The sequence below is a fragment of the Spermophilus citellus genome, assembly GCF_964194105.1.
Source record: "Spermophilus citellus genome assembly, chromosome: 10".
In the NCBI taxonomy this organism is placed as follows: Eukaryota; Metazoa; Chordata; class Mammalia; order Rodentia; family Sciuridae; genus Spermophilus; species Spermophilus citellus.
The window spans coordinates 51,688,133-51,714,532 of NC_138197.1; the positions used below are offsets into that span (position 1 = coordinate 51,688,133).

Below are 26,400 nucleotides of genomic sequence, written 5' to 3' on the forward strand. Positions count from 1 at the left end.
GAAGGACTAAATATTTCCTATAAGAACTTATTCACTATGCACATAGCACTGGTAAATAAAATTGCACATGTAGCAATGGTTATAATCTGACACATCTTCTAATATGACCATTTATCCTTGAACCTTTCCCTCCCCAGTTCCTTCTCTCAGTCTAGTGAACAAGCACAGGCATATGTAATGCTTAGAGATTGTCAAACAAATTCATATCCAAAAGTCATTTAGGAGGACAGAATTTCCTATGAATTTCAACACAAAGTAGACAAAATGTGCTAATTATACTAACCACTCTGTCATACACCAGAAACCTCTTTAACATGTAGAAATGAGATGTTGCAAAATTGGGACTTCTTTGTCCATTATAGATAACATACACACAGCAAAACACTTAAGTCCTTGTTGGAAACATCTAGTCTTTCAAGATGTCTACTCATACCCAACATATGGTAAAATTAGAGGGTAAAGTAATGCCCTTTAAGTATTTTTTGTTACTACATAAGAATGGTTGCCATTTTGGTGAATGGAATTATTGAATTTGACATCTCGGAGTGTGTGCTCACTGTTCACTGGGTGGTGGGTGGGAGAAGGAGAAAGCATGCATAGAGAAAGGTTCTGTGCCCCTTAGATTCGTTCTGATTGTCTAGTCATTGTTTTATGTGCATTTGGGTTAATATTGCTAGGTATTAAAATATAAGTCTTAATGCCCAAATATGGTAGAAGTAGCAAAACAATCCCACCACAAATATCCTTTTGTTAGTTTTTAGGAATAACTGTCTTCTGCAAATGACCATTGTCAATCTATCTCTTGAAACTAGGGGTCATCCAAAACTTAGTCACTGCAATGGTGAAGAAGAAGAAAAGCAGAAGGAGAAACGTTCTCTGCTAGTATTTCTGTATCTGGAAGACAGTTTTAGAATACAGCCGTAGATCTACATGTGCCTTTTTGGTAAGGTACTTGTGTTTATTATACACAAAATTCACATTTTATTTCACAACATCTAAGTTTTCTAGATGTCTCGAGATGGCAGTGTATCATAAAAAGCAGAGCTAGTAAATTAACTAACTCATACATATCTTATTGTCATAATTGATAGAAAAGATGCATCTTGGACATGGAATTGTTTTATCTCTTCAAAGTGTGTATCAGGACTTGTTCATTGGGCTGGAGCAGAGGGGCAGAAGGAAGAACACAGGGGAAAGTGGAACAAGTACTCAAGGATTTATATTCTGATGTGAGCCACTGATGTGTGTGCATCTTCTGACTGTACTGCTGGAATATTTTAATTCACAGGGAACATGCTTTCTTGCTAATATTTTAGTAGTAAAAATCTGAGATATTGAATCTCCTAGAAACATTATTGCAGTGTACCCTGCTGCTTTATGTCTCATTTTAAATTGAGTATTAAGTATTTTAAATTTGCATATAAATTTTTAGTTGTAACTCTGCCAATTCATCTATCTAGAATCCTGATGCCATTTTTGTCTTTGGTGAAATTTTGTTCCCAAGAAAGGCAGGATTATAATTTTTTTCCTAACAGATTGAATTGGTGTAGTATATGCTTGGTTTAAAAAATACTCCTATAGCCTTGGGATTTTTGAATTGGTGAATATTCATGATGTGGAAAACCACAGTTGAGGTCTATGATCTCAACCACACAAAACAGGATGCTGCATACGTACACGTAGGACCCAGGACAGTCCTGACTAAACTGCTTGTGACTGGATGACGTTCTTCTTTACTTACATTTTTATGTTTCCTGGAAAGTACATATTAACTTTTGAAAAATAAAAGTTATTTTTTAAAAAATGTGTTCCTTTGTCCGGCGGACATTTTTTTTTCTCTGCCTATTTCATGGTCGCTTTTCTCTGTGCCTTTATGTTTGTACACATCCCATAGTTGCCCCTGCCACTTCCCTGACTTCTAGATATTCCTCGTCTTCTCTTTATTTGTCCTCATATCTGTTGGGTTACAATCCTTAGAACCTCCCTTTGTTTCCCAGCCCGTTCTTGTTTTGCCCCCGTCTTTCTGAATATTCTCTGCCTTTCCCCATCTCTGAACACCCACTTCTCCCCACCCGGCCCACATCTCCTCTGCCCTCCCTCCTTGTGCTCTCTATGTGTAATATGAAATGAATTGCATTGTGTCATCATGCATTGTGTCATCATAACAAATTAGAATGAATAAATAATTTAATTTTTAAAAAGTGGTCTTTCCACATTATTGAAATCATCTAATAACTTCATATATAATTAATTGCCCATTTGTCATGTGGCCATTATTAGAGATTCAGAATGAATTTGTGTTTTGAGTCGTAGCTTATATTAATTGTGTTTAATGTCTTCCTTTTTCCTAATCTAAGGGTCTATAGTTTATGCCATCTATAACTAAGCAAGCAGCCTAAAGTCCTTAATAGGCCCATTTCCTCATATTTAAAACAGGGAAGAATCAATTAGACTAACAAATAAGACTAAAAATAACCCTATTTCTAAATAAAAGTGGGAAAATTTTACTTCAAAATCTTCTAACACTTTCTTTCAACTTTTGTAACCCAGGAATAGTTAGAAGACAATGAAGATGCTTCAGTCACAGAAACGCCCGATTCCTACTGAAAAGCCAGCAGGATAGAAGGGCATCCCTGGGGCCAGTGCTACAGCAGCTCCTGCTCCCTGTAACTCTCTTCTCACTTCTTTTCTGTTTTTTATTATTATTTCTAAACAATCTAGTTATTAAAACTTAATAAACCCATAGAAACAAAGGAGTAAAAACTGTTCAATTCTCCAGTTATATTATTAGAAGGGAACTCATCATGTGTCCAATGTCCATGTTATAATATCAGATAAAATAATCCAGAGAATAAACACTGAGGATTTAGTATCTTTTGTTGGCTTCCAAGAATTCTTCAATTGCATTCTTTACCACAGGCTGGATTATGCCACCTTAGGAATGGTATACTTGTAAATTTATATATTAGAAAGTAACTAATGGGGAAAGGCAGACAACCCAATAGAAGATCAAGTGAGGAGGGCATCCTAACAGAGAAAGGTCCAGCCTGGCCCGGTGGCACCAAAGGAGATGAAAAGAAGATCCCCTACTGGGTGATATGAGAGACCAGTGTGGCCGATGAAAGGGGTGGGTGTTTATATGGCGGTGTGGCAGCAGTGCAGTGGAAGACGGTTTTTTACTGGGTACCTATAAATAAGTAACTGTCTTAAGAAGACAATGGGAGAGGACAGGGTTCTAACTGTTAGAGAATGAATACACAGTACCAAAAAAGAGAAACTAACATGAACTCTGGTTTTGAAATTAGAGTTATGGTTATGAAAACATGGTTTTCAATAATGTATAAACAGATAAGAAAACAAATTTCAGTGTAACTTGGATATGTTATGTGTGCATGAATGTATGTATGTGCATGTACACACACACGTATGCAGATCTCGGACTTTGTTCAGAGGACATGGAAAGTGCAACATACCAATAGCAACGAGCACACTCATTTTCCAAAACTTGGCTTCTAAATATCACTCTCTATCAAATGGAACCAGGGCTTCTTAAAGAAATGGCTGATTCAAAGTTGAAGTAGAATGAACCTGGAACGTTTACTGTGCCAGATCATGATGATGGGGACGTGTTAGAGGACACAGAATCTAGCTTGAAAGGGCATCACTGGCCAGTTCTGGGGAAAACTGTGAGTCAAAATAATGATAGAATCCTGTTATAACCTATTGAGTAAAATGAACTTCTGTATGTCCACACTGATACAAGTAAATGAAAGGATATACTCAAAGTTAGATGAAGAATGGGATATTTACTTAGTTTCACAGAATCACTCCACAAAATACTTAATAATCACGAAGAGAAAGTGAGTACCCCACAGTGGAGAATCCAAGCAGTCACCACCTTAATCAAGTGATCAGCGTGAATATCATGAATAATGGGGCAATTAAAACCATGTGCCACCTACTAGCAAGCAATGAGAAGAAGTGAGCATCCTTCTGCCATGTTCCTGCCAAAGATGCTTTACTGAGTCTAATCCCATGAGGACATAACAGCTGACCCAAATTAGGGGACATTCTTCAAGATAAGTGGCTATCTTTAAAAGTATCAATGACATGAGAGTTCCAGCACCAGAAAATTTAAATACATAACCCCAAACTGTGTTTCTAAAGTGGATCCTTGTGTCAATTAGGACACTCCCGGGATAAAGAGAAATTTGAATGGTGTGTGGGATTAGGTGACAGCAAAATGTCATACCCCTTCCTGATTTGGAAGGCTGTAGTGCGGTCATGTAGAATCATGTCTTTGCATGAAATACACACTAACAGGCTCCAAGATGATGGTGATCAGGTAGGGGACTCAATCTCAAATAGTTAAGAGAAGAAAAGTTCTTTTTCACTTTATTATACATTTAAAATTGTATCAAAATACAAAGTTAAAGAAAAAGGTATTTAAGGACAAACCTTTTCATAGGGTATCTGCAGAAGGTCTAACACCACAGAATGAGCCCCCATATTTTTCAGTAATCGTTGATGTTGATTCCGACACTTTTTATTCTGTACGCAGAGTTTACTTAACCTAATCAAAATCTTTAAAAAGAAGTAAAGCATTATAAACAACAATATTAAATAAATATAATATATAAGCAACGATTATTTATGATAATTATTTAATATCATGCAAATATAAACCTATATAAAGATACTGTAAATTTGCTGACCTCCTTTACAATCCGGTAGTTATTGCTCTTATTGCTGTCAATCTGGGGTTTCTTGGTTCCATCTTGCACTGGACTTAAAATGTTTGATTCCTAAAATAAACAAAAACATGTATTTTATGCCATATGGAGCTTGATAATAAACTTATGTTGTAATAAATATACTTTGTGATTATTTTTAATGAACTTATTTTTCAATCCAAATTCTTTCTTTTGTATTTTCTTTATTGCATAAAAAGCTCCTTGGCTTGAATAAGCCATGTAAATTACCACTGCCTAATAAGAACCCAATTATAAGATAAATGATATTACTAATAATTAATGAACTGTGTTTAAAAACAAAAGTTATTATATAATGCTAGTGTATATATGTACCTATTTGTGTGTGTGTATACATGAGTATATTTCAAAATATCATGGTGTCATGTTGTCTCTAGAAAAAGAACAGTAAAAATTCAGAGCATAAAAAAGATATAATTTTGTCATCATGGATAACCCATAACGAAATAAAAAGTAAAGGAGCATATCATAACAGCTGAATACATCTCAGGAAGGGAAGAAAGAACAACTTAACCCAAGGATTCTCTGCCAGGTTACCATGACATCCTTAAGAGTCACTACTTGGGGCCACCCAAGCATGTACAGAGCCATGAAAAATGAAGATAGGAAAATAAAACTTAAATTATAAATAGTATTTCAAATTACCACATTACTAAAGCTTAATGCCTGAAACACCAAAAATACTTACTTATAATATTTATTAATCTGAAGCATTATAAAAAACAAATATAAGGAATGCAAATATTTTAAATATTAACTATTGTAATAACCATATAGAAGTGATTATAAATAATTCCATATTGAACATTTTAAATTAAAACAGTACATATCTGGTACTAGACTATGTGAATGGATCAAAAAATAAATAAAAGATATGGCCCTTCTTACAAGAAAATTAAAGCCTACCTAAAAAAAAAAAAACAGGGAGAAGTAAGAAAATAAAGAATTGATTGAAGTTTGTCTGGATGAACCCAATTACTATGTTTAACTAGAAAGCTCTAGTTAAAAAAAAAAAAAAAAAGGTAGATTTGAATTGAGCAGATTTCACTATTCAGAGAAAGAGAGAGAAAGGCTACAATTTAGACACTTTTATGAAAGAAGTCAAGTTTAAGCCAAGGTTTTCAAAGGTAGAAACCAGTTAAGCACAGGGGATGCCTGGGCAGTAGAGGGATGACTTGGTCAGAGCAGAAAGTCATCTTAGCCAAAGGGACTGCAGTGAGAAAAGGCACATGTGCTGAGCAGAAAACAGCGAGAACTGACGGAACAGGTTGCACAAGACTGGGCCATTACCTCTCTCATTTACACCAAGTTCAAAATTACATTTGGAATGAACATCAGGTTCAACTTGGGTTAAAAACACCCTAAACTTCTGAAGGCCTTGGACTCTCACAGTTACGGAGGACCCCAGTCCAACCTCAGAAAAAAATAAGAAAAATAACATGAGACCAATCAACAGAATTTCATTTATCCTGGGCTATTTTTCCTACTGTGCTCCAGGATGAATCACAAAAGTAATACACACCAAGGGGAAAAAAATACTTTGCTTGCTGGTCCAACAATTCTGATGAAAAGCTTCAAGCCCCTGTAATCCCAGCGGCTGGGGAAGATGAGGCAGGAGCACCGCGAGTTCAAAGCCAGCCTCAGCAATGATGATGCACTAAGCAACTCAGTGAGACCCTGTCTCTAATAAAATACAAAATAGGGATGGGGATATGGCTCAGTGGTGGGTGCCCCTGAGTTCAATCCCTGGTACAAAAAAAAAAAAAAAAAAAAAAACACCTTATAGCCTCAGAGTGACTTGGTAAGGGTTTAGCCAGCACCACTCATTGTCAGCTTTGCATTCTTCTTTCACTTCGCTCCTTGCAAATATTGTGCCAAGCCTCCCAATCTGAATTCCACTTTAGCAGGTAACCTCCTATTCCATTTATTAAGCAGAAGGAAATTTCCATAAATTACTTTTCCCTTTTAAACCCCAAAATTTCCACTATCACAAACTGACCTATCTCCTTTTCCTTAGAGAACAAAACTTTTGATGTATGGATTTTGAAAATTCCCTGCCTCCTCTTTTCTGCTTCAGTCTTATTTCTTATATACAACTAGTTTCTAGCCTCTACTCTTTCTCATCTCTTTAAAATATGGTCAATTGGAGGCTACTCAAACACATTCAGTGATACTGCCCACCCTGGAAAGCAGTCTTGCCTCTCAGATTATTGCTTCCACTATTATCTCAAAAGAATAATCTAGGCCACACTGATTGCTTTACATGCTAATGATTCAAAATTGCCAAAACTTTCTCCAGCATTTGAGACTGTGGTTCATTCCCATTTTTTGGTAAGCCCCATTCTCTGTTTTATTGTGGTGTGATACTCTTCCCTATTACCTTCTACCTTGTGACCATTGAACAGAACTGTAACTGCAAAAGGTAAAAGAGCAAATGTTGAAAGCCTTCAAAAGCTTACTAAGGCTGATTTCAGGGCTGTTTCCCCTAGTTATCCTAATAAATGCTAGGAGGGACACGAAACAGCGAAACCTCCACTCCAGGTAAAGGGGAAAACTGAGACATTGTCTGCCAGACTCTAAACATTCAATGAATCCTAAAAAGTCATAGAAGAAAATATTAACCTGCCTTTGTAAGCAAAGCTAGCATAGAAGAGGCAAGGCAGGTCAAGTGGCTAAGATAGATGGAAACTCTTTAGATGGAAAGAGACTGGAGGTCAGAGAATGAGACACTTAGGGTTTCTACTTCATACCAAAAGGAATGTATTGATGAGAAGTAGAAATTGAAAAGGGTGGAAATATAATTAAATTTCCTTTTTCTGATCTCAAAGGTAGAGGGTGCATTTTTATAAGATTGTTTGATGTTTTTCTTTTTCTGGAAGAAATATTAAGGAAAATCAAATCTATACCACAAATCAAGATTAAGATATTACCAGTCTAAGACTGACAAAGCTCCAAAGATAGACTTTTAAAGAAGGCAGTAGAAAATGCAGGCAAAGTTTTGGCCAATACATTGAACCCCATTTTTCAAACAATGACCTGAATAAAAAGCAACAGACTTGTTTTAAGAAAAGTAATCTCGGGCAAAACGTACTACGGTACAAGAAGTTATGCTCTTTAGTTCAACCCAGGGGAAGACTCAGACAATGCTAAGCTGTGTTAACTATGGGAATCATGAAGAATAATGATTTTAATTTAAAATTGCCAGCAGTCAACCCAAGGAGACAACGCTAGAGAATTCAATAAACAATCCCTTTTAATTTCAGAAAATAATGCAACATAATTAAGTGGAACAAAAGTATTAACCCAAAGAACATCTGGATGATTCCAAGTGAGTCATCAGGGGAATCTAAGAAATATGTAAACAATGTACCTACAGTTAGGTTTTTATTTTTTTTATTTTGCAAATGCTCTAAACAAGCATGTTTTAAGAATTTTCCTCCAAAAAGGGCAGAAATCAACTGTATTCTTTATATCCTACACAACCTTAGCCCTATTGAAGTAACCAGATCTACAAAGCTCTAACTTAGTTCTAATGACAAAACACTAGAAAAGTGCAAAATGCTGAGCAAGTCTAGGAAAAATGTCTAACTCTGCGAACAGTGCCACACTTACAGAACACACCCAAATGACCCCTGACAATGGGTGACGAAGAATAAATTTGGAGTTCCAACAGCACTAGTACTTTATTATAATTGCTTCCTGTCGTCTGGACAAACTGAATTTACTTCTTCTAATGGAATATGGAAAATAGCTTAGTTAAGTGATTGTACAGAAGCAGCTATATTTTTAATTGTATAGTATGTACCACAATAAAAAGCAGTAGGTTCAGAAACAAGACAGCAAGAAGAGTCTAGATATTGGGTGGGTAGCAGGGTTCTAGGCAGAGACACAGAGAGTGAATTCTGCTTCTAAACAAAGGTTTCTCCCCAGTTTTAAATTTTTTTCCTTTTTTTTTTTTTAAATTGGGTGTGGATAGGGAAGGAGCAAGGAAACTCTTTTGTATCAACAGCTAAAGTAATGTAATAAAATAGTATCATATGGACTACATGGCAGCTAACACTGGCACCAATTCGTGGGGACCCAGCTTCTTAATTTAAACAAGGGCAATCATGCTTTTAAAAATAGGACTTTCCAAATCCTACCATGTAGAGCTGCTGGCAACTGCAGCTGCACGATTAAAATAGCTCAATGCATGCCTTCTATTCTTCCCCACCCCACTGAAGTTTAAGGAGGTCCTTCCTCAGCAAAGTTGTCAAGTCAGCAAGATGGCAAAGCATTCTGGTCACCATCTGGATCCCCAGCCTTCCCTTCATGTAACCACTCTTCAGCCCCATCAGGGGCTTCATTAACCATCCAGGGTCCCCACAACTCAGATGTCAAGTGCCTTCCTTCTCCTTTCCTCACTACCTCTAAAACATGGAATAAAGATCTAATAATCAGTCTTTCATATTTTTATTCATCAGATTATAATTGAATTAATACTTCAAAATAAATGTTTACCCTCTTCAGACAACTGAATGAGAGCCTTTTATGGGGATGATAGGGTTTTTTTTCTCCCTCCCATCTAAGAGTACCATCACCTACTAGTCATTTAGGAGGGTGTAAAATGCCTAAAATACCCTAGATCTACGTGTATGAACTTGCCTATAAAATTAATTTGGACCATCATGGTGTCGTGATTGACCATTTCTTTTTTTGTTGTATTTTGTAGTGATAGACTTAACCCAGGGACTCGTATGTGCAAGGCAAAAACTCCACTATTGTATACCTCCAGCTCATGGTTGACAGTTTCTGCTTCCCCAAGAAGTGCCTAGGGCTGCTGGAAATATTGCACCAAGATTTACAATGGGCTGAGGACGCTGTGTCTCCCTTATTGGCAGATGACTTCCCTTCAGGCTTCCCTCAACCCAGGCCCAAATAGCTTCCTTTTGAAAGAATAAGTACACACACTCCTAACTTGACCCTAAACCTGTTTCCCCCACACACCCTGTCCTCCGGCAAATACAATGAATTTTCTGACTCATTCGATATAATTTTAAATGATATTTGATCATGTTTAATCTGATATCCAAGAAAACACCCCAATTTACTATCTGTTTGTCTGAGAAATAAAGTAACAAAAAGCACATGCCCCTGGACAGTGTGCTCTTTGATAGAGATATTAGGAAATACTGGGAATATATCAGTGCCAGGTATGTTCACTGTAAATGAATAATGGCTGTCATAATGCAACAGGAAATTATTATCACAGAAAATCTGTTTTTCTTCCTTCCTTCCTTTCTTTCTTTCTCTCATATTTTTAAGAAATGGAGTCTTGGGGCTGGGATGGTGGCTCAGCAGTAGAGCGCTCACCAAGCATGCGCAGGGCCCTGGGTTCAATCCTCAGCACCACATAAAAATAAATGAATGGAATAAAGGCATTGTGTCCAACTACAACTAAAAAAATAAATGTTTATTTTAAAAAGAACTGGAGTCTTGCTATGTTGCTCAGGCTGACCCCAAATTCCTGGCCTCAAGCAATCCTCCTGCCTCAGCCTTCCCTGTAACTGGGACTATGGATGTGCAATTACCACGCCCACCAGCTTATCCCAGAAATTTTGCAATGCAACTAAGGGGTGGCTAAAATATCACTAGAATTATATAAAATATGGAAATAATAAGCAGCCTTTTAGTCATGAGAGTGGCAGACAGTAACGAAACACTATACGGGAAGTGAGGACAGTCATGTATCATACCCCCAGAAACCACTTCTGGTACCTGAGGCATCATGTGAAGAAAGCATCCTTCTTACAGTCCTCACAGAAGTGGCTGTGAGAGGAGGCCACTGAACGAATGTGTGGCAGGAAGGAATCACTCTCAACCAAGTAACTGCCCTAATCAAGCAGTCATGACAGAAATTTTGGCGCCTGATCTAGTGACAAACCTGTGCTGATCTGACTGTATCAACTTCAATTGTTCCCTTGTAAGACACTTGCCAAGAATCTTAGAACCTTAGGAATCTAATCATTAATAACCTGTATTAAATTAGAAATAAGTGGAAGCATTTTTTAACAAAAGGGTAAGACAGTAATTGTTCTTTTAACATGAAGGGAAATACTAAGTTTCCTGCTAAAACAGCATTAATTTTAAATATAGGATAGAAGACAAGAAGATTCTTCTTGTGGAAGTAATTTAAATAACAAATTCAGGAGGGTAAGCATTACATTTAAGAATTTGCATTACAACTAAATAGAATGAGAATATATAAAACTAGCATTTGGGTAAAACCCAAAAATTATTTTTCAGCAGTATGTCAGACGGAAGGGCTTATTGATCCATATCTCTGGCAATCACCTTCACTAACATTAGCTCAGACATAAGGACAAGGATGAGTATGACTTAAACAAAAAAGATAAACTAAACAATGAGTTCTGGAGTAAAATAGAATATAAAGACAAGAAAATAGATTCTATCAAAGGAAAGCACTGCCCAAATTATAGAATTAAATGTTCTTCATTAAATTATCACGGCATCCTGTATTGGTCAACCAGGTAGTAGACTTGTTTAAAACACAAGAACTCTTTTCTGTACTAGGCCATGAGGATTCAACATCCCACCAGTCCCTGATGTCAAGTGTCACCTCCTCAATCACAACTTGTGCTGCAGAAACAGTGCTTATGTAGAACTATTTTCTCACTATGAAAAATCAAGTACCCCTACTGGGGAAAGTAGAATTGTCTTTCAAGATATCCTTCTAAAGAGATTTGCCTCCTCGTTGGCTTTATCAAAGAAAAGACTGAAAGTGGCAGGCAAAGAACAGAATACAGATTTTGCTTTTAATGAGTAATGCATGTGGACATAATAGACACATCATCAGGAGGGAAAGGGAGAGAAAAGGGAAATTGCATGGAAATGAAGGGAGACCCTCATTGCTAAACAAAATTACATATAAGAGGTTGTGAGGGGAATGGGAAAATAAACAAAGAGAGAAATGAATTACAGTAGATGGGGTAGAGAGAGAAGTTGGGAGGGGAGGGGAGGGGGGATAGTAGGGGATAGGAAAGGTAGCAGAATACAACAATTACTATTAGGGCATTATGTAAAATTGTGGATGTGTAACCGATGTGATTCTGCAATCTGCATTTGGGGTAAAAATTGGGAGTTCATAACCCACATCAATCTAATGTATGAAATATGATATGTCAAGAGCTTTGTAATGTTGTGAACAACCAATAAAAAAATAAATAAATAAATAAATAAATAAATAATAGACACATCATCACACAGGGAAGGTATGCCAGAAAGAAATAGAGAAAGAATAATGGAGGAAGGGAGATGGGGAAGGAGACAAAAAAGAAGGGAATAAATCTATAAATAGTTCTGTATATGAAGTAATAAAAATAATTAAGATAAAGCTACTGACTAAAATCCAATGTCTATCAGGGATGTTACTGCTAAGAAAGACAACCCAAAAGCTCAACAATAAGAAGACTATGATTTCCCAGTGAAATGCAGTCAAGAAATCTTCTGAAAGGACTTGTAAATAGGTATGTGCAAAACAACCATGGAGACAAGGAAGAACAACATCGCTCATGCCACGTGGTTCCACGCAGTTGCTGCACCAAGGAACAGTACTGGGGATGGCCCCACAGCATCCCTCAACAAGGGTAAGCAATGATTCTGGGGAAGAGGAAACTACAAGCCGAGCATCAGCAAGAAAAGATAAGGCTTGAGTCCTCTACTCTCCCATCAGCCAATAGAGAAATGCTGGGAGCTCAGCCAGTTGCCAGTATGGGTCTAGATTTCCAAGTAATTGCTCTCCCAACTCCCACAGTAACTTCTTACTGGACAGGTTTGAGAGTAACCTTCTCAATGAAAGTACACAAAACTGTCTGAGCCATTGATTATAGAAACTGCTTAGGGATATCAGCTGTGGGGCTCATAAAAATTGGACTACTGTTGGGGGGAGAAGTCCCAAGTCCCATGAGAAGGTGAGTTAGTGTACAGCATCTTGAAGGTGAGGGACTCCCTCTACCATTCCTATCAGCTCAGGCAGCTCACTGTCCAGGCAACTCCGAGTTAGCCCTGGGGACATTTTTCAGTTAATTCTTTTCCTTACATCACATATCCAATAAGAGGGGAAAAGAAAAAAAAAAAAAAAAAGCTCAGAAGGAAAAGAGGCAGATATGAATCTGAACTGGATAGATTTGAAAAAGAACCAATTATAAAGCTTGAAGATGAAAAAATTAGTCCTTGAAGTAAAAACTAGATAGATGTTAAATATCAGACTTTAAATTGTTTCATTTAAAAATTTTTATGAAATTGTGTATAGAAAATTATAAGTAATTTTTTAAGCGCTGGAAACCACATATAAGTGAGTAGATAGATACAGAGATTAACACAAATCCACATGCAAATAGAGAAGAAAAATCACTGTAAGAAAAATAAATAACAACCTAAATAAATAACAAGAGCAAAGACTTCTTTCAGGAGCACTGTGATGTCCAAGTGACCTGCTTTTCCAGCCTAAATAAAGAGATGGGTGAATGCAAAGGGCAATCCTGACTTAACCCACTCGGATATGGTTTCCTGAGTTAATCTCTCCTTCCTATATTTAGAAGTCAACACATATTTGAATGTGATGAATTAGTAATTGCTTCTAATGCTACTGACATTGTCAACTTGTTACACTCTAGCCTTTAAGCTTTCAGAAATGAGGTACCGTCTTCTTAATGCCCAGGAAAATAAGTTTAACGAAGGGAAACACTGCAACATATTCTAGATATTAAAGCACATAGGTCCTAGGGATGCAGTGGGCTCACTGGAGGACCAAATCCATCCCATTCTCCTCCTCATTTATAAGAGATGAACTATAATGATGGGATAATTTTGGGCCACATGCTGAGATATGTAGTGTTGGTAGATGGCTTTCACTTCACCTTTATTGCCCAGAGTACACAGAATCTAGAGTTAAAGGGAGAAGAACATTTAGATTATTGGAAACATGTTTCTATTATAAAAGTGAAGAATCCCATTAATGTTATCTGGTCCTCTGATATCTAAGCAGGCACAAAGTTAGACCATTATGAGCTGTTTGCAAATAATGCCAATGGCCCTGTGTTTAGAGCCTTTGTGAGACTTACTCAACAACAAAGAACTGTTATTGGTATAGGCCTGCAAGAGTGCATGCTGCCTGCTACTGGCTATTTCCATTGATATTGTGATTTATTCATTCTGTTTACAACACATTGCCACAGTCTTTGCCTGATGGTTCCTTGCATAATGTAGATTATGTGACTGTGTATAGGTTAGTGACTTCCTAGCTTCTCACTTTTCGTCTTTTTAAAGTAATCCATTATGAATGTACCTTTCTCCTGGCTTCTCAATCCGCAAACATTTCTACTGTCACATCCCCAGTTTGGGCTTTTTAGACCTTACACGTGAATTTGTGCAAGAAGCTCTTAATTGGTTCCCCTACTTTGATCACTTGTTCTCCTGAATTCTGCCCAGGAAAAAAAAAAAATGTCCAAGATAATATACTCACCTCCTACTCAAGAATCTTCAGAGTCTCCCAATTTCCAGTCGTTTCTAATGAAATCACTTTTTTTTTTTTTTATTGACTGCTGCAAGTATTTCACTAACTAATCCTTCAAACAGGCCTACCTTACATGTCTGGACTAATCCTTCTCCAAGTTGTTACCCACACCAACCAGCCTTCCTCCATACCATGCAGCTCAGCACCAAGTCAACTGCTGTCACACACTTCCAAGGGTGTTCATTCTATGCACTCATTCTTTAAGGGCAAGAGCCATATCTGGAATATTAGATTGGCTTCTTGACATCAAACTTTAAGAAGGGAAATAAGAAATTGACGTGTACAAAAAAGCGAGTGAGCATGATGGCAAAGGGACTGAAATTATACTTCAAACAGAATGTGTCAAAGAAGGATTTTCCTCTGGAGAAACATCAAGTAGAGGATTTTCCTCTGGAGAAACATCAAGTAGAGGAGGTTCATGCATAGTCCACATTGCTTAAACCTACCATCAGTGAACAGATATCCCAGGACGAATATACAGCTCAAAATACAGAAGAGCAATTTATTGTTAAAAACCATAAAACAGAATATGATGAAGTAGAGCTCGGAGAAACCCCTCCTATACAACATCTAAAAGGGACAGATAAAATATTTAAGTTACCTGTTTTTAGTAGAGAGACCAGAAACCATGAAAGGACATAAAAGTTTCAAAGCAATAATCAAGCACTGAATTCATTGTTGGCCTTGAAGGCTTCAGTATACACCCAATAACCTGGATTCCAAGTTTTAATGTGATTCATGTACGCACACACACACACACACACACACACACACACAAGGAAACAAGAGAATGAAATCCAAGGATGGAAGGTCTGATCAGAAGCCCTGACACACAGTCAAAAATATCAAAGAGAGACAGAATGGTGATAAATCAGGAAAAGATGTAGCATATAAGAACCAAAAGGGTCTCTGTCTTGGCCTTGACTCTGGATGAAGTTAAAAAGGTGGGGAAATGCTCTTGAGGCCCCCGTATACAAAGACAAACCCTCTCTGACTCCATTTGGGAGCAGAATTCTCACTAATAAAGTAGCTCTCCAGAGTCCAAACCAAAAATGTATTTGATGTGGTTACAGAATATAATATCCCAAGGTGCCTCATAGAATCAAATATAATTATCTAGATTAAATGCAGGCCTCAGAAGAACTTCACATATAAAGTTCCAAAAAATGTAAGTTCATAACAACAAAAATTCCACTAAACACCTAATTAAATGCATCCCAAGGACTTCTGCAAGAATAGCAAACTTAAAATTGCATATCACCCTCCTGTTACAAAACAACTAGATTCTAAATATAAGCCTATTTTAAGTATATTTCTGGGATCACAGAAAACAAAGGTCTCTTCAAGATCCCACCCTTATCTCCTAAGGGGAAAAAAAAGTAACAAGAAATCAGATCAGGGGAGCTCCAATATATAAGGCTACAGAATAAGTATACCTGAAGGCAAATGACAATACTGCTTCTAAACCCAGAAACTAAGGAAGCCCTGAACAAATGTCAAGTTTGGGGAGCTAAAACCCAAAATTTCTGCCTTAGGACAGGTGTGCAGAAAGGGAGTAACATGGTCTCAGACTAGCAGCGCCCCCTGGCAACGGGCTGAGGCAATAGCAAGCATTCTAAAGAGGAAAACATCCCATTTCAACTCTAAGGTCTGCAGACCAAAAGATATGGGCTTATATATTTGTTGATTGATTGTATATCCTATTCTGAGAAGTGTCTGTTCAGGTCCTTGGCCCATTTATTGATTGGGTCATTTGGTGTGTTTTTTTGGTGTTAAGGTTTTTGAGTTCTTTATATACCCTAGAGATTAGTGCTCTATCTGATGTGTGAGGGGTAAAATTTTGCTCCCAAGAAGTAGGCTATCTGTTCACCTCACAGATTTCTTTTTGCTGAGAAGAATCCCTCTCCTTGGTCTATACCCAAGAACTTAAAAACAGCATATTACAGGGACACAGCCACATCAATGTTTATAGCAGCATAATTCACAATAACTAAACTGTGGAACCAACCTAAATGCCCTTCGGTAGATGAATGGATAAAAAAAATGGCATATATACATAATGGAATATTACTCAGCGATAAAAGAGAATAAAATCATGGCATTTGCAGGTAAAGGGATGGAGCTGGAGAAGATATGCTAAGTGAAGTTAGCCAATCCCCCGCCCCCCCCCTCCAAAAAAAAACCAAATAAAACAAATGTTGAACGTTTTCTCTGACATAAGGAGGCTGATTCATAGTAGAATAGGGAGGGGGAGCATGGGAGGAATAGACAAACTCTAGATAGGGTAGAGGGGTGGGAGGGGAAGGGAGGGGGCATGGGGTTAGAAATGAGGGTGAAATGTGATGAACATCATTATCCAAAGCACATGTATGAAGACACTAATTGGCATGAATATACTCTGTATACAACCAGAAAAAGAGAGAGAGAGAGAGAGAGAGAGAGAGAGAGAGATAAGCTCAAAACCTGCCAACAAGCAGTTAGAGTAGCTTCATTTACAATTGTCCAAAATTGTAAACAACCAAGATAACCTTCAATGGAGGAATGCATAACAAGCTGTAGTGTATCCATACAGTGGGCTAGTTAGTATACAGAGATTTTAAAAATAATAATAATAATAGATATCAAGAATATGAAAAGCTCTTAAATATATATTGCTAAGTCAAAGAAATCCATCTGAAAAAGCTATATCTTATAAGATTATAACTAAATGACATTCTGGAAAAAGTGAAACTACAGAGATAATAAAAAGATGAGTGGTTGCCAAGAACTCCGGAGTTCAGTGGGAAGAGATACATAGGTGAAGTCCAGAGAATTGTCAACAGTGAAACTATTCTTTGGGATGCTGTAATGGTAGATACATGAGAGTATACATTTGTAGAGCCCATAGACTTTATAAGGCGAAGAGTGAACCCTAACCAAATGATGGACTTCAGTTAATAAAAATGTATCATTATTGGCTCATCAATTGTAACAAATGTACCACGCTGATACTAGATGTTAATAATAGGCAGAAATAAGAATGGAGAATTCATTTTCTGTGAAATTTTTCTCCAAACCTAAATTTTCTCTAAAGCCTATTCAAAAAAGATATGAACTCATAATCAAAGATGATCAAAAATATAATAAAATGAAGAACATGAATGAGAATAAGAAACACCAAAATTTTTCAGGTCCTGGAAGTCCTACATATAGAATATAAAGTAGCCTTAAGGAATGGCAAAAATTAAAAGGCAATAAAACATCATTTAAAAAATGGCCAAATAGAGATGTGCATAAAAATCAAACTTTGAGTATAAAAAAGTATAATAATTGACGTTAAAAATTCAATTGGTGCCTCCTAAAGCTTAGGAAATAAGGCCAAGAGTTAATAAATGGGATAGCATCAAATTAAAAAGTTTCTGCACAGCAACAGAAATTAGGAATGTGAAGAGAAAACCTAAAGAATGGGAGAAAAATCTTTGCTAGCTACTCTTCTGACAGAGCATTAATGTTTAAAATGCATAAAGAACTCAAAAATCTTTGTACCAGGGGCTGCAGTTGTGGCTATGTGGTATAGCGCATCCTAGCATGTATGGGGCACTGGGTTCAATCCTCAGCACCATATACAAATGAATATACAAATAAATAAAGGTATAAAAAATTCTTAAAAATGTACCAACAAAATCAAATAACCCAATTAATAAAGGGGCAATTGCATTAAATAGACAATTCTCAAATGAAGAAATATAAATGGCCAGCAAATATATGAAAAAAATGTTCAACATCATTAACAATTAGGGAAATGCAAATCAAAACTACACTGAGATTTCATCTCATGACAATCAGAGTGGACGTCATCAAGAATACAAATAAGCAGGACATGGTTGTACATGCTTGTAATCCCAGCAGCTTGGGAGGCTAAGGCAGGAAGACTGCAAGTTCAAGGCTAGCCTCAGCAACTTAGTGAGGCCCTGAACAACTTTACAAGAACCTGTTTTAAAATAAAGGTGGTTCAATGGTTAAGCACCCCTGGCTTCAATCCCCAATACCAAAATAATAATAATAATAATAATAATAATAATAATAATAACAACAACAACAACAACAACAACAACAATATAATAAATGCTGGAAAGGATGTGGAGAAAAAAAACACTTTTACACTATCAGTGGCACTATAAATTAGTGCAACCACTATGAAAATCAATATGGAGGTTCCCCAAAAGACTAGGCATGGATCCACCATATGACCCAGCTATACCACTCCTCAGTATTTATCTTGAAGAATGAAAATCATCATATTACAGTGATACATGCATTCTCATGTTTATAATAGCACAATTCACAATAGCCAAACTATGTAAGCAGCCTAGGTATACATCAAGGAATGAATGAAAAAAGAAAATGTGGTAAATATACACAATAGAGTTTTATTCGGCCATAAAGAAAAATGAAATTATGGTGTTTTTCAGGAAAATGGATGGAACTAGAATGTTCCATTATATTAAGTGAAATAAGTCAAACTCAGATGATTAAGGGTCATATGTTTTCTCTCATATGTGGAAGGTAGAGAGGAAAAAGGAAAAGAAAGTAGGGGGTAGATCTCATGAAAATCTAAAGGAGATCAGTAGAAGAAAGGGACCAAGGAGTGGGAGATGGGTGGGGGGAAGTGCCGGAGTGATATTGGCCAAATTATATTGTTACACTGTGTGCATGTATGAATACATAACAGCCATCCCATCATCATGTACAACTATAATGCACCAATAACAAATTAATAATTCAACTGGGAAATTGAGAGACACACCTGAAGAGATATTTGGATAAATTTAAAGACGATATTCAATATATAGTACAAGGTCACAGATATAGAAAATATGAAAAGCAAGTTAACAGACACATACTGTTTAATGCTATACTAGTAATAGAAGGTTTAATGTACATGTATCTGGAGTTTCACAATTAAAGTGCTGTTATTCAAAAACCAGCAAACTTCTCCACAGCAGCAATGGAGGCCCAAACACAAGAAATAATACCTTTAGAAGTGAGAGAAAATAACTTTCAATTGATAAAATTTTTTCTTTGTAGTTAAAAATAATAATTATTATTATTGTAAATTTATAAGCATCTAATAAAATAGCCTCCAAATGAGTAAAGTAAAAATTAACAGAACTACAGGGTAAAATTGATAAGCCTACCACTGCAGTAGGAAATGCCAACAAATCTCTCTCATTTATTGCTGTTAAGAAAACAAAAATATTAGAAAAATAGATGATTTAAACATAATTAGTGGGGCTGGGGATGTGGCTCAAGCGGTAGCGCGCTCGCCTGGCATGCGTGCGGCCCGGGTTCGATCCTCAGCACCACATACCAACAAAGATGTTGTGTCCGCCGAGAACTAAAAAATAAATATTAAAAATTCTCTCACTCTCTCTCCTCTCTCACTCTCTCTTTAAAAAAAAAAAGATAATTAGTAAACATGAGTCACCAGCCACACATAAAGAATCTCATACCTATTCATGTTCTTCTCAATTCTATCTAGAACTTAAAAAAAACTGAAGGTATGATAGCCCAAAAAGCAAGATTCAATAAATTTAGGAGAAATTACATTATCCTAACCACATTCCCTTGTCACAAGTTAATAAAGAATTCAGTTTTTTAAAGGCAAAAATTTCCAATATATTTGGAAATATAGAAACTCACTCCTAAGAAACTATGAGTTGAAAAAGAAAATCATAATGGAAAATGTTTTAAATAACTAATATTAAATAGTAATAAAAATATAATTTGTCAAAATTTGTGGCACTAAACTCCTTAGAATGGAATCACACCATTAAATTTTCTTCAAAAGTCTGTCAACATAAAAGATTAGAAAACAGTAGAATACATATGATAAAATAGCAAACAAATCCAGAATCCCAACAAAGCCAAAATGAGATTATTTTACAAGAATGAAAAATACATAAAACTCTGGCAAAACTGAGATAGAAGAGAGACAAAAATAAACAGTATTAAGAATAAAAAGTGGATAAGAAAGCCCAGATACTACAAAAAGAAAAAGAAGGTGAAGGAGCTAGCTTCAGCCGCACATATGCTAAAATTAGAATGATACAGAGAAAATTAGCATGGCTCTGCACAAGGGTGACATATAAACATGAAGTGTTCTGCATTTGTCCATGTGTTCTTGCACAGTAGTATGACTAATGGTAACAGGAATATTACTTTAACTTTCAACAGAAGAAGAAAGGATTTTGAATGTTTCACCATAAAGACATAATCAATTTGAAGGAACAAATATGTTTAACCTGATTTAAACATTATAGAATTACACATTTCAAAACTCCATATGGCACCCCATTGATGTGTACAATTTTTTTTTTATTTCCATGCATTGGTTAAAAAGTGAAATTAATTTAAATTAAAAAACTTTTAAGGATGATGAACAAATATGAACCAATTAATGCCAATAAACTTGAAGGCTTAAAACATATGGCTCATAAACAACAAATTGAATCTTAATAGAAGAGTTTGAGTTAATTTAATAACCATTTTTAAAAATGAATCAAGCCAATCCCAAAAAACCAAAGGCCGAATGTTCTCTCTAATAAGTGGATGCTGATCCATAATGGGGGGAGGGGAATAGAGGAACTTTGATTGGTCAAAGGGGAGGAAGGGGTGGGGAGGGGGTATGGGGGCAGGAAAGATAGTGGAATGAGATGGACATCATCACCTTAGGTACATGTATGACTGCACATGTGGTGCGATGCTATATCGTGTACAACCAGAAAAATGAAAAGTTGTGTACAATGAATCAAAATGCATTCTGCTTTTATATACACCTAATTAGAATAAATTAATTAATTTTTAAAAAATGAATCAGTAATTAAAATCTTACCACAAAATAAATATGTGGCACAGGAACTTTTACACATGAGTTTTAACATTAATGTTAAATGATAATTCCAGTCTTACACAAAGAAAAAGAATATGCTTCAACTCATTTTATAGAACTAGTCTAACCTTGATACCAACACTTGTATGAACAAGACAAGAAAGGAAAACTGCATGTCAATGTCACTGACAATGTAGATGTAAAACCCTACACAAAGTATTAGTAAACAGTCTGGCAATGTAAAAACAATTGGATACTTTTATTCTCTAATGCAAAGTTACTATGGTAGAAGGTCTATTTAAGATTTACATAATTCAAGTGAACATATTAAAAAAAACATAATTGGGATAGATATGTAAATTATATACAATTAAAGTCAATAAAGAAGAAGGGAGGAAGAAGATGGGTGAGGAAGAGAAGGAGGAGGAGGGACTTCTTACTGGTAATATTCTATTTCTTAAGCTATACATTAATTTCAATCACAGAAGTTTGTAGTTTAAGAAATGTATCACATATCCTATAAGGTATTGGATTTGATTACCCCTCCAAGTATCTTTTAACTCTAAGGTTTTATAATTCTATATCCACCATAGTAAATAGCACAATGTTTTCCCCATAAAAAACAAATAATAATTATTATAAACACTAACTGAATGCTGACTTTGGTAGACACTGCTACCCAACATCCTTTCTTACTCTTACTTACTAGCAGATTCCAGTTTTTGTTCATTTTTTGTTTTTGTTTTTCTGCATCCATTGTTCCCCTATGTAACTCAGCATGGGCTATCCCAGATTGAGGGACATCTTATATTTAATCTAAACTACTCCTACAGTCCATTGGTTTAGAGGTAAACATGTGGCCATATTTTGGCCAAAAAGCTATGAGGTAGAATCTATTGAGGAATACCTGAGAAAGATTCCCTTGTTCCTAAACAGGAGACCCAGAAATAGTTCCTCACAGTGGTATGCACAGATGTGACATCTAGGCAGTAGCTCCCACAACACCACCAGGAGAAAGATCAGCCTCAGAATTAAGCCCAGCAACCCAGGGTGAAAACCTGAGGCAAGGAATTGGCGCCTTACTTCTTGACTTGTTGGTAACTAATGTTACCCTATTATTTATATTTTCATGTTGTCTATACTTCTCCACTGAAGCTGCATTAACTGACACACCACATGCACAGGGCTTGCTCACTTGATGCCTATAGCATTTCAAGCTAAGTATCATTATTATGTCCCATTTTATAGATGCTAAAAATGCAATTTAGAGAATGAAAACAAATTGCTCAAAGTCACACATATACTAAGAGGCAAATTCTGGACTGCCTCATTCCAAAACTCCTGGTATCAATCACCTAAGCAAATCATCTCTATGTTGCATATTATTAACTGACACTTACTATTCATTCCCAGCCTGTGAGGTCCCCCGAACCAAAGACTAGTATCCAGAATCCCCTGCAGCTAGAGTTCTACATTCTACCCTCTGCCAATGAGATAAACTCAGGTGGATCTTGAACGGCAGAAGGAAAAGTAAAGGTCATCTCCTTGGGACTATGAGAAAATTCCAGTAGACACGGGTGTTTCCCATGAACACCATGTTGTATTATCTTTCCACATGCTTTCAAAATGTGAGTCAGTGGTGGTGATTGCAGCAACAAAGGCAATAGCCAAAGCAGCTTCTTGACCTCTGACCCTTGCAATCTCTATTGCCAGGGCAACCTCCAAACTGTACTCCTCCAGTATTTAAGTCCTTGTATTAAATCACTTCCCCTCCTTAAAGTACCTAAAATTGTTACCTTTTCCTGAACTGATAAATCCTGAACTCAACAAATAAATAAATACCAATTTCACTGACTCCTATTCATCTGACACCCCCAGAAAGTGAGTTATATAACTTGTCGGTAACTAATGTCACCCTACTACTTACATAATGTAATGCTTTATCTTTAGGATTTCCTCAATCAAACCACTTGTTTCTCTTCTTTCTTTACATAAATACAAAATGTTTGTGAAACTTTTAAGAGGAGACCAGGCATACACACTATGATAGAGGCTCTTTCTACCATCTTCCCTCAGTGTGTGGAAACTACAAGTAGCGATTAACATCTTCCATGTTAATGTAGAAGAGATTCTTCTCAACTTAGGATTTGTTTTATTATTGTTGTTGTTGTTGTTGTTTTCAAATTCCTACAAAAAATAAAATGTGTTTTCCTAAGGTTCATTTTTTTAAGAATGGAATTTTTTGAAAAAGGAATGCATGTATTCCTATTCCCCAGAATACATGTAAAATATGTATTTTTCAAAAGAAAAAGATATTATAACTTTTGAAAGCATAATATATTCACAAATATCATTAAATGAAATTTCACACTAAAGAACCTGGATCTTGTTATCAAAAAAGCTGGGTTCAAATTTCAGTTAAGTCACAGAGTTGGCTGACATTGAGGAGGTTCTTGGTTCCTCTGAGCTTCAGTGTATTTAGCGTTAGAAATGTAATGCTTACAACTGTCTCCAAAGTTTGCTGAAACATTTAAAAAGAGATTCCATAGATAAAAATATTTATTCTAAAATGTGGAATGTAGCAAGTACTAAATAAATATTAAGTCTTCTCTTATGTCTTAAATACATTATGGGAGAACTTTATTCTCTCACCATCCCAAATTGGTCATAAAATAAATATTCATGGAGTAGAAATTCTGCATTCTATGAACACATTACAAAAATCACAAGAAAAGTTTCTGAAAGATGAAGTAAAAAAATTTCTTATTGATAAGTGACAATTACCTGAGACAAGTAAGAAGTAGTAGCCTATCAATCCAACCCCCCTTTGAAACTAGTCAGCATTTTGATTATTCAAATTATCACCTGTTCTATTATCACTCTTCACCCCAAAATGACTTGAGTTCTCCAACAACACCAAACCTGAGGCAGTTAAACCTATCTAAATAGCTTATATTCCTGCAGATTAAAAAGCAACGAAATAAAACATTTGACAGGCACTTAAGAAACTTTATGGATTATCAATTATGATGGTCTGCTGTTATTTAAGCATTACCACTAACATTGTGCAAAAAGAATATATTGTCCTATGTATTAGTAAAATGGGAAAAGAACAACTCATTAAACCCACTAAAGACTAAAACAGAAGACTCAAGGTCAACACCTTAGTTCACTCTTTAACTCAAGCATAAATTCTTGGTATTTTTGTGTTGACAATAAAGCATATCGTCCTTCTATTTAGATATTTTTATATATTATATAAGGACAGAATGAAAGAAATGATTTGTAGGTTGGTGAAAAGCAGGCACTTTGAATGGTGACAACAAAAATTCCCCTCTCCATAGGCCTGCTATTGTCATGATTCTTGAATTATATGATTTATAGTGAAAATGAGACAGAGTAAAAAATTACACAGATGAGGTCATGGGTAGTAGCAATTGACAAGAATCAAAGGGAAGATGTATGGAGTTCATTGACTTAGGGGAAATTTTTATATTCTGAAGCTCAGACAAAAGTTGTCTTACAAACAATTTTGATTATAAAGCATGTGGCTACATACATATCTGACTTAAAAGATACTGCTTGGATTAGATCTTGGAAACCAACCTCATTTGGTTCTTCGCCACCTTTGACTTGACTTTCACCTATCTCTCCATTCTCATAGCTGCCGCTCTTCTCCACCCATAACTCAGATTTTTCTACAGTCAGTCGAAGTTGGTCCAGATCTGCCTTGATTTGCTTGTAGTTATCTACATCTTGATTGGATACCAGCAGTTGCACCTGAAAACATCAGAATGTTAAACTTTAGAACATTTTTACAACTCTCTTTATTCCTATATCTTTTATGCCCAAACTCTGAGTCTTAAAATATATCTTATGTAGAGTTTGATATTTCTAGAACATTTGTGAATATTTTAGATGTATATTGGCCATTAAAACTTACCTGGATATAACCAATATATTGACATGTTATAAAAAATTTTATTTTATTTTTTACAAAAATGTGCCTTAGCTAAACTTTGCAAAGTTGGTGAAAAGTAATTTAACATAAAAAGATACCCTTATTCTAATTTCACTGTTGAGATCAATTTTTCTGAGACTATTTAAAAATAGGTAGAAACATTTTTAAAAAGTGGCAGAAAAATATATAGAGATCTAATCTAAGCTTAATAATCTAATTTTTTATTTTATTATAATTTCTAAGTATTATGACATACACATATATGCAAAATTATATGTATTTATATACATATAATTTCATATGACTACCTTTTAGTCAATTTCATATTCTTTAGCACATTCTGAGAAAACTTCCTAATAAAGATCAATGCCCTATTAAATAAAATAAATATTAGTGACATATACATAAACCCTTAAGTATGACTAATAATCTCAAAACTGATGTCTTATTCAAAGATCAAAGAGAAAGATTAATTCCATAACAGTTCCTTTTCTTTTTTTTTTCAGAGTCACAGTATTTATTTCAGAGCTACTACTTGTCCTTCCCAATATATCAGTAAAATTTGGGGTCAAAATAATAACAAAGGCAACAAAATTCCTAATGTATTATCTTCCAGTGCCTTCTTAAACCTTAGTGCCTGTCACTCATATTAAAGACATTATCTGAAAATCTCTTGTGGGGAACTCTTGACGTAGACAAGACCATCTGTATCTTTAAAAATATAATGCATCTCCAGCAAAAGCCACGCAGTCTCATTAATTCTGCAACCATGAAATCAGGGTGGGTGATATTTTCAAAGCTTCAGCTGTGGACCCCTCAATCTTACCTGTTTATTTCTTTTTTTCCTTTTTGTTTTAAGGTTCCAGGATTGAATTCAGGAACTCAACGTATGATATATACCTGGCAATTGCCCTACCACAGAGATACATTCCTGGCAACAAGCTCACCTGTTTAAATGCCTGTAAAACTTCCGCTCTCTGGCTGAAGTGCTTGAAGAGTAGCTGCAGGGCTCCAGACAGCAAAGGAGCATAGTCGTGCATGATCAGATGAATGAGGACCCGTAAAAACGTCCTGCCTCCTTCATCATCAAGTTGCACCGGATTTTTTTCCTTTCTATAAAAACAAAAACAATATTAAAGTAACATATTTACATAACATCTTATATTAAATTGATTAAACTTGTATCTACATTTTCAGAGTTAAATGACTTGTTTTCCCAAAT

The 26,400-nt window shown here is 35.8% G+C and overlaps 1 protein-coding gene across 4 annotated transcripts in view; it reads right to left on the minus strand.

Moving 5' to 3' along the window:
- ITPR2 (inositol 1,4,5-trisphosphate receptor type 2) overlaps positions 1 to 26,400 on the minus strand; it is a 502,163-nt gene that overhangs the window by 271,622 nt on the left and 204,141 nt on the right. For all 4 annotated transcript variants that reach the window (XM_081311949.1, XM_081311950.1, XM_081311951.1 and 1 more), the window contains 4 exons: positions 26,126 to 26,291; positions 24,824 to 24,997; positions 4,716 to 4,805; positions 4,459 to 4,584 (listed from right to left, as the gene is read on the minus strand). In XM_081311949.1, the coding sequence (XP_081168075.1) occupies positions 4,459 to 4,584; positions 4,716 to 4,805; positions 24,824 to 24,997; positions 26,126 to 26,291 (556 nt within the window). The remainder of the gene's footprint in view (positions 1 to 4,458; positions 4,585 to 4,715; positions 4,806 to 24,823; positions 24,998 to 26,125; positions 26,292 to 26,400) is intronic.